Here is a 14,676-nt window from a genome sequence, read left to right as displayed (position 1 = left end):
GGCAGGCAGCTGCTCACACCAATGCCATTGTGTTTTTGTGATCTGAAAGAACTCTCCGACAGTCACCGTGTGCGGAGAAAATCAATCCAGCCAGCCGAGGAGGAGAGGGGAGATGAGGACAGAGATGTTTTGTGATTACTGTGAGGGACGCGGTCTCCTGCTCTGCAGTAAAATAACTTCTTACACCCCTTTTCTGTTTATCATCCAAGGCAGAAATTAATTTGCATCAAATTAACCTGCTCTTTCACCGAACCTCGGAGTGGAAAATTACAACCCTGCTCTTTCACCGAACCTCGGAGTGGAAAATTACAACCGGGGAAGAGACTGAGTGATTGAGAGAATCGAGACATTTTAATGAATCGATCCATTTTTTTTTTTTTAGTAGAAGCCCTCACTCAATTTGAGCTGGTACATCATTCATTATAGAGCAGACATCAAGAGCAAGAGATTTTCTGACTTTGGCGAAAGGACACGTCTCCCTGGCTGTGAGGGACATTATGCTGATTAGTGCATCATGGGAGACCTTTCAAATTCACCCAGTCACCCAATGGCTTTCCAGCAATGTGTGACAGCTACACTTTAAGTAAAAAATACTTTTTGATTAACTTCAATGGTTTCAGGCTCAAATCGAATTTGAATAGCAACCAAGTGTATAGTATAATAAAACCATTTAGGTGTTAGGTGCTAAAACAGGGACTTGGTGGATAGACACAGGTAGTCCATTGCACATCATGATTGTCAATTCCGCAGGGACTTATATCAGACAGAAAGCCATGGGTCTCACTCACAGCCTGCTTGGATGTTAAAGGGAGCAGCGCAGTCTACTTCAGCATATCCAATTTGGAAATCAAGATGTATGGAAACAACATTCACAAACAAACTAAACGAAAAACGGTTTTATTTCCCATGAATATGCTTTTAATTGATAGATGCAAAAATCTTCTGCAAAGCACATTGTGCACCAACAAAGATTACTTGAATACTAGTGACTTCGGTGGGAATGTGATTAAAAAGTCATGAATGGGAAGCCAGATATGAGCGTAGCATAAAGTCACTTTGTGTGAGGCTTGCTACCAATCAAAGCTTGAGCACGATGGAGTAGGCCTTTACAGCAAACCTTAATGCAGCATGAAATGAACAGATTAGTAACGATTTTTTCCGACGCAATTGGCACTCTGGTAGCAATATAGGTACAAATAACAAAACAATCCCATTTGGGAGGATTTCACACACACATCAAGCGAAACTTCATACCTGAAATACAAACAAATTAAGTAAACCAACCTTGAGAGTTTTCATCGGGTGACAGATACAGATACGGCAAGCTGTGTGTGTGTGTGTGTGTGTTAACCCCAGAATTATGATTTGGAGGTCTAACTTTGTTGTTTATGGATTTGGTAAAAATCTAAAGCTACAAAAACATTTCAATTACAGCGCAAACCTTCACTGAACAGAATCAGCCGCAAAACACACCAGCACATCTGAGAGGCACTCACACACAAAAGTAACACAACTTGGATTTTTTTTGGCTGCATTTAAAACTGTTACCATCAGGGAACAGTGTTACAGAGTGTTTTTGTGGTTTCTTGGACAACGGAGTGAGACGGTAAACGGATCTCCACTCATGATCCGACGAGAGGGACCTCCGCCAGTTTGTCGGTCCGAGCACTGCGGCGCCTAGCTCAGGGACACGCGGCTCGGGTTCCCCGGGTCCGTGGAGGCGGATGACTTCAGTGGGCTTCGCCATCAGCGGCCTCTACCTCGCGGCCCCCAGCCTCTACCTCCTGGTGCATCTTGCCCAGGTGCTTGACCAGGCTCTCCAGCTCGGGGTTCCCGCCCAGCTCCCGGATCAGCCGGTAGGTGTCCTCCTCCAGCGTGCGCAGCGTCTGGCGTGTGTAGGCGAACGAGCCCACCTTCTCCAGGTAGTCCACGCAGTAGCGCTTGATGTCGGCGTTGTCCGTCCGCTGCCGCAGGATGTTCTGCACCTGTGTGCTCTCGGGGCACGACCAGATGGCGTGGATGGTGGGGAACGAGAACTTGCCCTCGGTCAGGTCCTCGCAGAAGCTCTTGTTCTCGCTATACTCCCGCGAGCGCAGGTTGGCGTAGTCGTCGCGGATCTGGAAGAAGAGGCCGAGCGTGTCCAGCAGGGGCTTCAGGTCGCGGCCCCAGCCGGAGAAGAGCTGCATGAGGCCCACGGCCAGGCCGAACAGCCCGCCCGTCTTCTGCAGCACCATGGCGCGGTACTCCTGCTCGCTGGGGCAGGTGTAGGTGTCCCTCCAGTGGATGTCCAGGCCCTGGCCGCGGTGCAGCTCCAGCAGCTGGCGGGTGAAGACCCGCACTGCCTCCGGGTGCTCCAGGGTCAGCACCTTCTCCAGGCCCAGGAAGTAGACGTAGTTGGCCGAGTTGATGACCGAGGGCACGCCGTAGATGCTGTGGGCCACGGGGAAGCCCCGGCGCAGCGTGGAGCTGTCCTCGATGTCGTCGATCAGCAGGCTGGCGTTGTGCAGCATCTCCGTCACCTCGATGATCACCTGGGGAGAGGGGGACCGTTGAAGTAAGATGACGTTAACGCAAACTCAACATCAAACGCAAACTGACGTATTTGTTTTAGATTTTTAGGTCACACAGCTTATCACCAAGCTTACTTAACATGCTCGTTCTTGTTTTGCTTGTTAATTTGGTTGCAATTCAAATAGTCTGTAGTTAGTTTTGCTTTCTGCAACATTCTAAAGAAAAATGTGCCGTGACTGATAGAAATCACCTTTAGCAGAGTGTAATAATTTGTACATTGAGTTTGTTATTGTGTAACAAACAGGAAAAATACTGCTTGTAGCTCCTACACACGCAGTCGCTGTTTATGGAAGGTACATGTCTGAGCAATACATAGCGCTACAATTACATGAACACTGCGTTAGTACTGTGCCATGTACAAGAAGCCTCCACTAGAGGGTGCCATGTTCATACTTTACCCTGTCTAACAGCACTAGAGGTTTTCCAAAGTTAAAGTGAAACCAAACCAACAGAGAAAAGAGTTGAGCCAAAACATTAACAACGTGATTGGCGAGTCAATCAGAAGGACAGGATATCAGGATACATCACTGGAGTACAGATGCTCAGAAGGAGAAGGGGTGGGGACCAGAGTAGTTAGTAGTAAGTTGTAGAACCAGCTGTATTGGTTTTGGCTGGACATGAACTAAGGCGTCTGTGTTGATGACAACAGCTTTTCCAAGACAAACATTCAGCACAAAAGCATTTGCAGGCCTCGTGGCCAACACAACGCCCAGTGGGTCGGGCCCGTAGCAAACTCAAGAACAACCATCACCTCACCTCAGCACACGCAGGCAGTGACTGCAGTCATTACAATCAGACTGCTGCTTCATGTCCTTGCATGCCTGGCAAATCATGACAGATACACACATGACCTCAGGTTACAGTAACAGAAACGGCAGAAAACACAAACACTCTAAATCATTCAAAAGTGCTGCGTCGCGTCCTGCACTCCAGCAGGAATCCAATAACAGTGGGGACTGTCGCTGTTTTAATGCCCTTATCGTCACTCTCGGAAGACTCCTTGATTATCACTGGACTTCCACCCCCCCATTTGCCATTGTGACAATCACTGAACCATTAAGAATGGAAAGACTCCATCACAATCATGAGGCAATGGTGGCCTAGTAATCCGGTCTAGTGATGTCAGCGTGTCTCCTGCCTTGTCCACCGGGGGTGGACAAGGGGGTGGGATGAAGCATGGGAGGATGGACGCCAATGTCGTTATTCAACGAGACAATGGCCTTCTCTTTCTTCCTTTGACTAATGGCCTGACATCACTATTGGTTCCTTCAATTGATGTAGCCACCGTGTTTGTCTTAAAAACTGAGAGGGTTATCTAACTGCTTGACTTTGTGTTTGTTCATTCAAGTCAAGTGTATTTGTCTATCTCCATCACAATTTACATTCTCAAAGAGCGTCAATGGCTCACGGTCAGATGAAATTAGAGGGTACCCAGGACCTTAAAGAGATATCTTCGTCCCAAACAAAGAAAGCTTTATGAAGGGACACAAAAAGATGCATCGGGAGCAGTTGGTGCCAGACAACCTATTATCAGGATTGTCCAATGACACAAGAAACAGCTGCTAAAATGTGATTGGCTACGAATGTGAGCACACGCCCAGGTGGAATTCCCCCTGTTCTCCCCTTGGCACTACAACACAGTTAAGTTCTGCATGCTGTCCACAAGAGTGTACATTTATAAATTACTTTTTTTTGCATCATCATCATTTCCTACTAGCACCAGTAGTAGAAGAAAGACTCATGAAAGTGGGGGGAGTTTGAGTGAAGACCCATTGGGGAAGGCAATGAAGGGGCCGAGAGATGGGAGGGCACATGTTCACGATACAGAGTGAAGAGCTGGATGAATGCCCTTACACTGCCTCTGGAGGGAGGAGGGTGCTTGTAAAGCTGCAACTTCCTGGCAACAGCTTGCTCATGATGAGCAGGGGGCAGGGCTTCAGCCTGCCTGACAAGTTCAGCGAGAGTTTACTGAGCAAATCTACTACTACGACCTCACTACATAAAAAAGGAGAGAGAAGACCAGAGGCAAGGCCACAAGAAAATCCCTTTGATACAAGAGGAATAATTTTCAGGGACAAGCCCATATACTTGGCACTACATCACTGTAGCGAGGGGTAAAATAAGCTGTCAGACTGCAGTGCAGAGTGCGGTTGTCCGTTCAACAGCCTGACAGGGGAAGTGACTGCCACCACAAAGGCTTTTCCTTTCCCCCACAGTTGAATATCAAAAGGGCTCATGCAAATGCAGCCTTGGGGAAAGAGCGAACAAGACATCACAACAAAAGCTCTGTTAGCAAACAGGAAATGACAAATACATAGTGTAGAACTTTCCTTACTTCAAGTGGAAGTTTGTAATGCAAGACCTATTTTTCTGGAGTGGTCATTCAAAAGAATGAGAATTGTGTCATCTAGTAAGACACCGATATATGATCTGGAAGCATATAGTGCTATATTGAGTGCTTTGTACAACTAGGACAACGCATAATAATCTGAGGAGTCAGTCTGGAACTCAATGTATCTGACAAAATGCATAAGCCGATTTCTGTCTGAGATGCGTTGTGTTGTTTCTCTTTTCCCCAGAGGCACAGATTTAAATAGAATATAGGTGCATTATTAAAGGATAGACTTACATCAACATGTAGAACGTGATAACTACGTAGAACGTGATAACCGATAAGAGAATAACCTGACAGAAATGGCTGCCTGCACTGACACTTCTGTCATTCATTACGTTGAATCTGTTAGTCACCGCTACAGCAAAGCCCAGCTCTGACACATCCACAATGCCCATTTTCTGAATCTAGAATGACATACCGCTACCCATACTGTCCACTTCAAATCGGTATGATGAAATTAAGTTATATAAACCCAAAACGTGACCTGATCGTAATGTTTCATAATGTGGTGGACACTGGTGAGAGGGACCTCAAATTCACCATCTAATCTGATTATTGTTATGATAATGTAATGCGCCAATGTAGAACACTGCGGAAGGTAAATCAAGCCACTGATTTACCCTCACTCCCAGAGAGATAAATATGTTTAAGAAGATGTCAAACAGTGGGTCAAATTCACTTAAGCATTCTTGAACTCGAAAAGCCAGACAATTCACTTAAATTAGTGCCAAGAGTGCCATTATCACACACAGGCCGTGCAGTTAGCAGAATCCTAGGGTCGCTCTGCATCCACAGAGAGCCTCTTTCTCAATAAGCCCAGCATGTTTATTATGCTGATAAATGTGGAAGACGACCAGCGGAAAATGCCAGATTTATTCAATACTACCATTTCAGGCTGTGCTTCAGCCATGTCTACTGAACTGGAATCGTTTGACAAATAACAAGAAGCGCTGGCAAGCCGGAGGGATTTCTCACTGTAGATGCCACTTGAATATGGGTTATCACATGCTCTTTTTTTCTGGGGGGGGGGGGGGGGGCACAAAATATAATTATATATTTTTTTATATGCATTTATATACAGTCTCCCTTTGTGAAGTAAATCAAAAAGTAAGCAAAAGTTAGTTTTTACCATTTTCTTTTACCAAATGTTGCTAATGCTTAACGTTCTTAAATTACATGTAGAAAAGTGCCACTGATCTTGCAGGAACTGAGCCTGTATTTTCACATCACAAGACAGAAGGACTTGGTTGACATTTGTATTTCTGAAGCCATCTGGCCTCTTGCCATTGTTTCTTCTGTAACACTACACCAATCCTTCTAGGCAAAAACCCAATTTGTTGGAAATGCATTCTAAAACGGCAGTGATGGGTTAAGTGCCCAAAGTGATTAATATTGATCCCTTTACCCTTTTAGATGACAGAAAGCAATATCAGGGGGGAGGAGTGGAGAGACAGACAGCCATCTGATAAGGCTGGAGCTTGAAATCAGAAGAAAAACTAAAGAAAAAAGGTTAACCCAGAGAATATTGTTTATTTCAGTCATTGTGGCTTCATTTATTGAGAGGGTACCACCAGAGAGCATCTACTGGAGACGTCTCTGTTTTGAGTGACACTTAAGCCAATAATTCTGGCTGGCAATGAGCTTTCTGTCTGGCCTTGGCGTTGGCCTGATGCGGGCTAACACAGCTCCCTCAGTATCTCATTTCCTCTAGCACCACGTCATCTAAGCTGTCACGTGACCAGCATGTGGACACGAGACAAGATCCCGGAAGATGGGTGCAGAGGGAGGGTGATGTAGAACTGATGTAGCGGAAAGGAAAGGTTTTGCCATGTATAAACGTAACATATGTTCTCTGCACTGCTACTCACCTTAACAGTTGAAACATAACATTCGTTTTTTTGCATCAGTTCTTAGTGAATCTTCAATCCTTATCATCAGACCACAGACATATTAACCATATAGATAATAAAGAGTTCATTGTCACTTTCCAGGACTATTTCTGGCAAGAAGGGAAGAGCTGATAGCAAATGGTATATATTTATAGATACTGCTTTTGATCTTAGCCACAGCAACCACACAACACATGTGCACAAACCCATTCCTGCAAAGACAGGCAGAAGCAAGTCAAGAACCAGCTCAGTGGTTGATCCCCATGGTTGTCACAGTTAAGATTTAGCTGGCTGGCCCACAGAAAAGGTCACAGAACTGGCTCTAAACACTGCTAGACGACTGCCCTGTTACAGTGATTCAAGTGTGTGGTTGTAGAAGACATTTACACAGCCCCATAGCATCTCAGTGTTTCCCACAGACCAGGTAGCAATGTGTGGTGCCCCCTGCAGGGTTGGCAACTTTTGGTTTTTGGCCGGAGTGAGACTCTGTACAATCTTATAATGCTTACATTATAACTGCGAGTGGAATTGTTGACGGGGGGAAGTTGGGTTGCGTTGGATTGCGGGCGGACAGGATTTTTGACGGAGGGGTGAGGGGGACAGCCACAGCAATTTAGCACTCGTCCGAAGCAACGAGAGATCTAACGGGTATTTTTATTTTTTGGGCGTGACATTTGTTGCATGTGCGTGAGATATTTATACTTAAAAATCGCGTTAAAATAAAAATAAATTTAAAAAGCGGAATTCATTTGTGGTGCTCGTTGTTGAATCTGTGGCGCTGCGCCACACATTGGTCTATGTATGGGAAACACTGCATCTTCCCAACCTCCCTCGCCCTGTCAAGAATCAAATAAAGGAACATCATTTCTGCATTATCTGGATTTTGTCATCTGGAACATTGAGCCAGTGGTTGAAGGCTTGGGACAGTTTTGGCTGTAGAGATTTTTTAGCTGTAGAAGACATTTACACAGCCCCAGAGCATCTTCCGAACCTCCCTCGGCATGTCAAGAACCAAATATAGTGGGGTGGTCAGGAAAATAATTGCTGCATTACCTGGAGTTTGTCATCTGGAACATTGAGCCAGTGGTTGAAGGCTTGGGACAGTTTTGTCCGAACCTGTTTTCCTGCGAAGGGAGTGAAAGTATTAAAGGACGAACAAGGGCAATTATGTTTCGGTTCACTTAATTCTTATCTGTGCTGATCGACTATGAATGCTGAACATTCTAACAGGATTAAAATAAACTAAACATACCTGGCAGTTGTAGCAAATATTTGTATGGCTCCAGAAGTATTCTTTCAGGAGACGACTTGGTTTTGCCATCCATTTCTTGATGTGTAAACAAATCTATTGGAGGAAAAGCCAAGTAACTATAATATTAATGACAGCTGTAACTTAAATACTGGAAGATTATGTTATATATATATATATATATAGCAATTTATATATTTATATAATTTATATTATAAATATATTTATATTATATTTATATTATAATATAAATATATATATAAATATATAATATAATTTATATTATAATATATGCAATTTATATTAGCAATTTTAACATGTAATGTTTGTATAGCTATTGAATTGATATTGAGGCAAGTTACACAGGTTTGGTTATAAGTAGTTACTATGACTATTACATTTCACCGAAGACAACTACCCATATGACATCATGTAAATAGATATAATGTAGGTTAACATAAACATGAAGTATCATCAAACTATTGGGATACAATGAATGTAGATTTAAAATCATATCGTTGTTAGCTTTAAGATTGAAGGCCATTGTAATTATCTTAACATAAATCAACTTGTAAATCAAGAGATGTATAATAGTTAAAGGTCTACAGCTCAACATTTCGGTCAGCTCCACCCACCTTAGAGAGACTTCACAGCTTCCCTTCAGTCTGGTGGCTCCCCCTTAAGTGTTAGCCACCCTGCTAGTTAGCTTCAACACAAATAGAGACAGGGCTGCTTCGGCCGAGTTATAATTCCCATTCAACTTTCATAAACAGGCCACGCTAGGTCACCAACACACACACGCGTTCACATCAGTGGAAACCAAAGCGATAAGCCCTAATGATCAACACGCGATGCCACTACTATGTCTGTACGCTACATCCGCTCCGTGGCTAACGTGGACGGGCTAGTTAGTTGGGCATCTCCACTGAGCATGCGCAGAAAAGTGTTGGAGACTTCAACGGGGATGCGTCATGTACGGGGTTTTTAAAAGACGGCGTATCCCGTCAAAGTAGTTAACCTTCAGCTCCAACGCCAATATACATATGTGCAGAGCCGGGTGACCCTTTAATATATATAGAACTTACGCATTAAACAGAAACAACTACAGTAGTTTTACAGTCTTTTTTTCTACGCCAATACGAATGAAATACATGACGTCTTGCAGTTTAAGAGCGCAGCAGCATGTGTTTTTCTCCTGGGTCAACCAATGGCTGTGAAGTTAAGGTGGCCACAACTGAGTGTGAGCCAATGGGCGACCAGGCTGGACGTGGAGGCGGGGCTTGTTGACCCATCAATCACGTTCGGGAGGCGGGGGGGAAGGATCAGCGAGAGAACCGCTCGGCTAGTCGACGAGAGGCACTTTTTCCCCTATCCGCATCCTACATCGACTAGGGCTAACGGACGACACGCATAACGCATAATCCCCCCCGGATTACGTACATCAATGATTCTATGGATTACTGATACATTTTCATCGAAACACAGGGGATTTTTGAAAGGTAAGGTCGTGTTCCAGCCCCCGTTATTGTGACCGTCTAGCTAGCTGCTACCGCCGCCGCTGTCTCCACCAAGCTAACTTATCGCCAACTACGGCGTGGGTTTTGTTCGAGGAAACAGAGGCACCGTCCCTCGGAAAGGATGATCAACTCGAGACACGATAGATTAAAACGTCAAAATGGAAAACAAACGGGGAAAGGGTTTCGAGGTTTGACAAACTTGGTGTGTAACGTCGTCGACCCACCGAGCGGAGCTGGGAACACTGGTGGTGTGTTGCTGCGGGACGGAGTCTGTGAGGACGGGTTACAGCGGGTGTAGTGGATCGACTGGATCCACTACACCCGCTGTAACCCGGGGATCTGATGGATCACAGTGGGTTTAGTGGATGCAGTCGATCCACTCGTGGGTTATTTTGTGCCGAGGGCAGTCCTTCGTTTTCGCCTCCACGGTGCTCGTCCTGTTCGGTCGAGACCCACTGGGCTGTGTTGTCATTGATCCGCTCCGATGGGGGGTACTCGACGATTGTTCGTGTTAATATTTTAGTGTTATGGATAAAGTGGTGTCTTATCTATTTAACTATTGCCATCCGACCAAATAGATCAGCATGAACATGTTTTCGTGGATCGTTCCTCACGATCCTCGAAACAACCGTGTGTTCACTGTAGACTATAACAGTGTCAGTGTTTGTGGATTTGTCTGTGTATATGTGTGTTTTTAAATATGGTAGCGGGTGAGTAAACGTATGTCGTTAGGACATGCAAAACGATCATCCTATTCGTGGGCTTTATGTCTCCGAGGCTGGTCTGTGAAATAGTTAAGGGCGGGTGACATGGTATCCTTTTGGCGTCGTTTGTTTTGATGGATATCCGTACATGTGCGGTGAGACAAGCTTTCCAATACATGCACAAGGACGTTTCGATATTTGACTACTACTCCATGGTCCTGACCATGACCTTGTTGCGAACCGATTAGTTTCTTTGTCAGAAGCAACGCTGATCACCCTCACTCGATGAATGGTCAGCACATCTATTGACCACTCGATGCAGGGATCCCGGTGTAAAAGTGACTTGTAATGGAGGCACCGTAGTACTTATATCATCTTCATTCGTGGTATATCAACGTGTATATGGGAGAGGGGGGGATAGTGGCTGTCTGGCGTATAAATTGTTATTACTCTATTTCGTGGTCGAGTAGTGTACTCTCCGCAGAGAGCAGCCCACCGAGACGAGAGAGAGAGAGAGCCACTCACTGAATATGAACACACTGACGAGCAGTGTTTCTCCGCAAACAGACTTTTGTCTTGGAGAGAGAGAGATGGTCCTGGCGTTGGCAGGTGAATCTCGACTACTAACGCATGTCCCCGTGATGTGCCAAAGTGCTCTTCGTGTAGTCGACTGTCAGGGACAGAAATGGCGTCATCCCTGGACCGTGCAGAATGAATACTATGTGCAATGCAGACATGATGCACAAGCACTACGCTATCGTGGGCTGCTCTCTAAGAATGAAGCACCCAACTAGTTTTCTGCCGACGTGTCCCGATGTTCATTTCAAACCGACAGTGTAGTATCGTCTGATGCTCGGTGCATTGGTGTGGACCTAATAAGAAATGAAAGCTAGTAAATAATCCATTTTACTTTTTGCTTACATACCCTTCGTACCTGCACACATGGACTCTGAGACGGGGCATTAAATCAACGACTTTAAAGTCTAAACTAATCACTAGGATGTGTAGTGATTGTATTTGCAATGGTGTGGCAATGTGTGCTGCCTTGTCTGAAGACTAAACTCGGGTCAATATATTTATTATTTTACAATGCACAAAACTTTGCCCCGATTGTCGAAAATATCAAAGAAACACTACTCAAGATTGGCATCCTCATATCGACCCTGTAGTTTAGGCTTACAAGTCTACACTTTCTCTGTACTGAACCATCTATCCTAACTTTTAATCCACAGAGTTGTTGCACTGGTCGCCAGGAGGACTCGTTGAGAGATGAAGGTATGAGCCTTTTTTATTCTAAAACGTGTTAACATGTCTTGCTTTACTGTAATTAAACCCTAACCCTAACTTCTATACACCTGCAGCACACTGGAATCAATTTAGTTATTGTTTTATGGATGTGAGTATACTGAATAACATCTCTCACTGAATGTGAGACTCGAGTTTATGAATCAAGACTCAACCTTTAGATAATATTAACCATGGTGCAGGAATTGCCGGCTGCATGCCTTACCTAATAAATAACAAGGATATAAGCTTTTGAGCGGTTTGTTTGTTAAATCGTGTTTGTGAATCCCACTTGAAAAATCGAGTTAAACCAAAGCCTGTTGTGTTTTTATCTCAACATCTTTTGCCCTGTGTGACTGCTGATGAGAGACAGTGCTGAACTATTTAGCCTTTTATTGATTGGACCCAACAGGGCTGGTAGCATTTATTACATGTTGGGTACAAACACGTGGGGAGAAATAACTAACTGAGGGAAGAGAATGTTTTCTGGATTTAGAGTTGTTGTAATGAGTTTAAGTCTGGCCCTTTGCTGCTCATTGTTTGATTGTTGTCATTTCCCCTTTGAAGCAAGTGGGCCAAAAATAATGTTTGCGGGTGTGTCCTCTATTGCAGTGTGTCATCATTTTACGGAGGCTGATGTGTTTTCGCTATTCCTCTGTGAAGCAATAGGTTTGCCTTTTTTATGTTGTTACTACCACTTATTCTGCCTGAGTACAAGGTGACAGAAGCGTGTCACCTTGCAAGCATGCTATCGTTTTCCTTTGCATTAAGCTAACCCTTAGTAACATCTCCTTTTTAGCAGTAATTCCAGCGATTGTAAGGATATATTGCTAGTTGTGTGTGATGGTGGTTAGCAATGCATTGTGTAAAAATTTGAATCAAAACAAAACAAATGCTATTATATTTATATATATATATGTGATATATTTATGACACAATTGTTTATTCATTACAATACATTTATTTATTGATTATAAATGATAATGAATGAATGAATGAATGTCCCTGCATGGCTAATGCATTGGTGGTTATAACAGTTCCACTTTCTGTGTTGCACTTTCCAAAGCATTCTCAATTTTTATTTATCTGATTCTTGTTCCCTGTATTACTGCTCTCACCTAGAGAAAAACCTTTGATCTTTGCTCAGATTATATAGTGCAATGTTCCAGAATTATTTCTAAATTATGTGTTGAATTGACAGGTGGACTTCTGTTTCCCACATATTTAACAAACATCTCAAACGTGTTAAAGATTTTTGTTCTAGTTCCTTAAAAAATTCTATAAAATATTTATGGACTTTTGACTGTTCTTGTCCACCGACAATGCTCTGTTGATAATGAACATTTCACAATAGTGAGGTGTTACAAAGCCAGTAGTCAGGTCACTGGGTGGTTCTCTTACATTTTACATTCCTATATAATTTGAGGCACAGTTGATGCCAAATAATTCATGGTCTGGAAACCCAGTGCTAGCACTTTGCCACTTTTCTGATTTAGATAATAGCTCTCGGTTGTGTGGTTGTATTCGTCCATCATTGTTGTGAAAATGGTTTTATATTTTATATTGGATCAGTAACATTTTATCAGTAATGCACACAATGTTGTCTCCATGTTATTGTTTGATTTTAAAACCACTCATTCCAAATATTGCAGGGGCTTCCCCTGGCACCCAGTGTATTCACATTGTGTTTTCTGCTGAGGGTATTAGTGCTGATTATCTGTTATAAAATCACAGAATGGTAGCCCTACTCTGCATAGCGTCTTTTGTCTGACTAGGGATTTACACTGCTATAAACACAAAGGTCAAGAGACCAGCTGGGTGTTAAGTCGAGGTATGCTACTTTACCTTCATTTTATCACAGAGTGTAAAGAGTTATAAAACATTCTTGCTTGTGTGACAGGAGGCACTTCCAGGTCAAATTGGATTTCAAAGGTAGGGTCGGCATTGGGAGACCCCAGCCAGAGTGAGCTCGATTTTTGAAAGCATCCAACCGAAAAAATCCCCCCTCTCCCTTCAGGCCTCCCTTTCAAAGCCACTCCCACGAAACACGTGCTTTGCTAGCTTGCTTTAGCAATAGGTCTGCCTAGCGTTGTGGAAGGCTCCAGTCATGCGCGATAAGTGCACGGGCAAAGTGCGCACAGGTAACTGGGTAGGTAGGTCGAGAGACGGGTAAGCCATCCAATCAATTCATTCAGGCCGAGTAAAGTTATTGGATTGGTTTATCACAGGCCTGCGACAGCCACAGAAAAAAACAAATCGTCAGAGCATTTGATTTATTGATTGCTGTTGGGATGTAAAGAGAATTTCAACAAATCTGACAAACTGCTTCTAAAGTGAATTGCCTACCCTACCTTTTATGGCTGGGTGAATTTAGGGGGTCCACATCGATTCCTTGGGTTTAGTAATGGCAGCATTTGGAGGAGGACTCAATGGTGCCCACACAGACTATATCAATAACTTTTACTAATGAGCCAACAAGCCAAACATAATTCAGATTTTTGTCTTTTTATATGCATATTCGTCTTAGGAAATTTACTTAGGGCTGTCCTCACCTCAAAAGTTTGGGGTAGTCTTATCTGATTCATAAGGACAATCATCGTCGACTGATGGTCGAATTATATACAATATATTTTTCTACAAATGTGGTTCAATTAGGCCCAATTTGCTTTGTCTTTTGCTTTGTTGAAACACTGAAAAAATAAAGTGTGTAAACCACCACCGTCATACAGATATTCGTATGAATGAGCCGTTTCACTGTATAGAACAAATGCGGAACCAATCAATATAGCAGAACAGCGAAAGTGCTAGTGGTATGATATGAAATGTGACACAGTTTGACACACGATTGACACAGTTTGAATTGAACCTTTTTGGATCTCCTGATAGTTTAGAATGCTCCTGAACCGTTTTTTGTTTTGTTTTGGATATTGTGTATCCTTCTAGATTAACTGTCTAGAATGTGCTCTACTTAGAACATACAATTATTGGATAGTGCCTCTGCCATTACACATTATTATTGAATAAACAAAAAGGACATTTATTGAAAGCAAAACATCCCAGAAAATTG

General features: G+C 43.4%; 2 protein-coding genes across 2 annotated transcripts in view; one reads left to right on the top strand and one right to left on the bottom strand.

The window, feature by feature from the left end:
* Nucleotides 1-1,143: 1,143 nt before the first annotated feature.
* On the bottom strand, nucleotides 1,144-8,982 carry ggps1 (geranylgeranyl diphosphate synthase 1). The gene is made up of 4 exons (XM_084470057.1): nucleotides 8,740-8,982; nucleotides 8,108-8,200; nucleotides 7,909-7,979; nucleotides 1,144-2,531 (listed from the first exon to the last, which is right to left on the bottom strand). Exons 2-4 carry the CDS (start codon nucleotides 8,178-8,180, stop codon nucleotides 1,731-1,733), a joined length of 945 nt encoding a protein of 314 aa, XP_084326183.1. The 5' UTR covers nucleotides 8,181-8,200; nucleotides 8,740-8,982; the 3' UTR covers nucleotides 1,144-1,730.
* Nucleotides 8,983-9,459: 477 nt separating this feature from the next.
* Nucleotides 9,460-14,676, top strand: part of arid4b (AT-rich interaction domain 4B) — a 40,825-nt gene continuing 35,608 nt past the window's right edge. Inside the window, exons 1-2 of the mRNA XM_084470248.1 lie at nucleotides 9,460-9,603; nucleotides 11,558-11,600. Coding sequence (XP_084326374.1) covers nucleotides 11,595-11,600 — 6 coding nt within the window. The 5' untranslated portion in view covers nucleotides 9,460-9,603; nucleotides 11,558-11,594. The remainder of the gene's footprint in view (nucleotides 9,604-11,557; nucleotides 11,601-14,676) is intronic.

Source organism: Micromesistius poutassou (assembly GCF_964030765.1).
Source record: "Micromesistius poutassou genome assembly, chromosome: 7".
Taxonomy (NCBI): Eukaryota; Metazoa; Chordata; class Actinopteri; order Gadiformes; family Gadidae; genus Micromesistius; species Micromesistius poutassou.
This window is presented reverse-complemented; position numbering and strand designations above follow the sequence as displayed.

What these genes read in the sequence shown, in the direction of transcription:
- ggps1 (XM_084470057.1), bottom strand. Translation starts at nt 8,180, where the DNA reads ATGGATGGCAAAACCAAGTCGTCTCCTGAAAGAATACTTCTGGAGCCA. An exon ending in ATATTTGCTACAACTGCCAG is followed by an intron (nt 7,980 to 8,107) that starts GTATGTTTAGTT and finishes CTCCCTTCGCAG; the next exon opens with GAAAACAGGTTCGGACAAAA. An exon ending in TTCCAGATGACAAACTCCAG is followed by an intron (nt 2,532 to 7,908) that starts GTAATGCAGCAA and finishes CCCTCTCCCCAG; the next exon opens with GTGATCATCGAGGTGACGGA.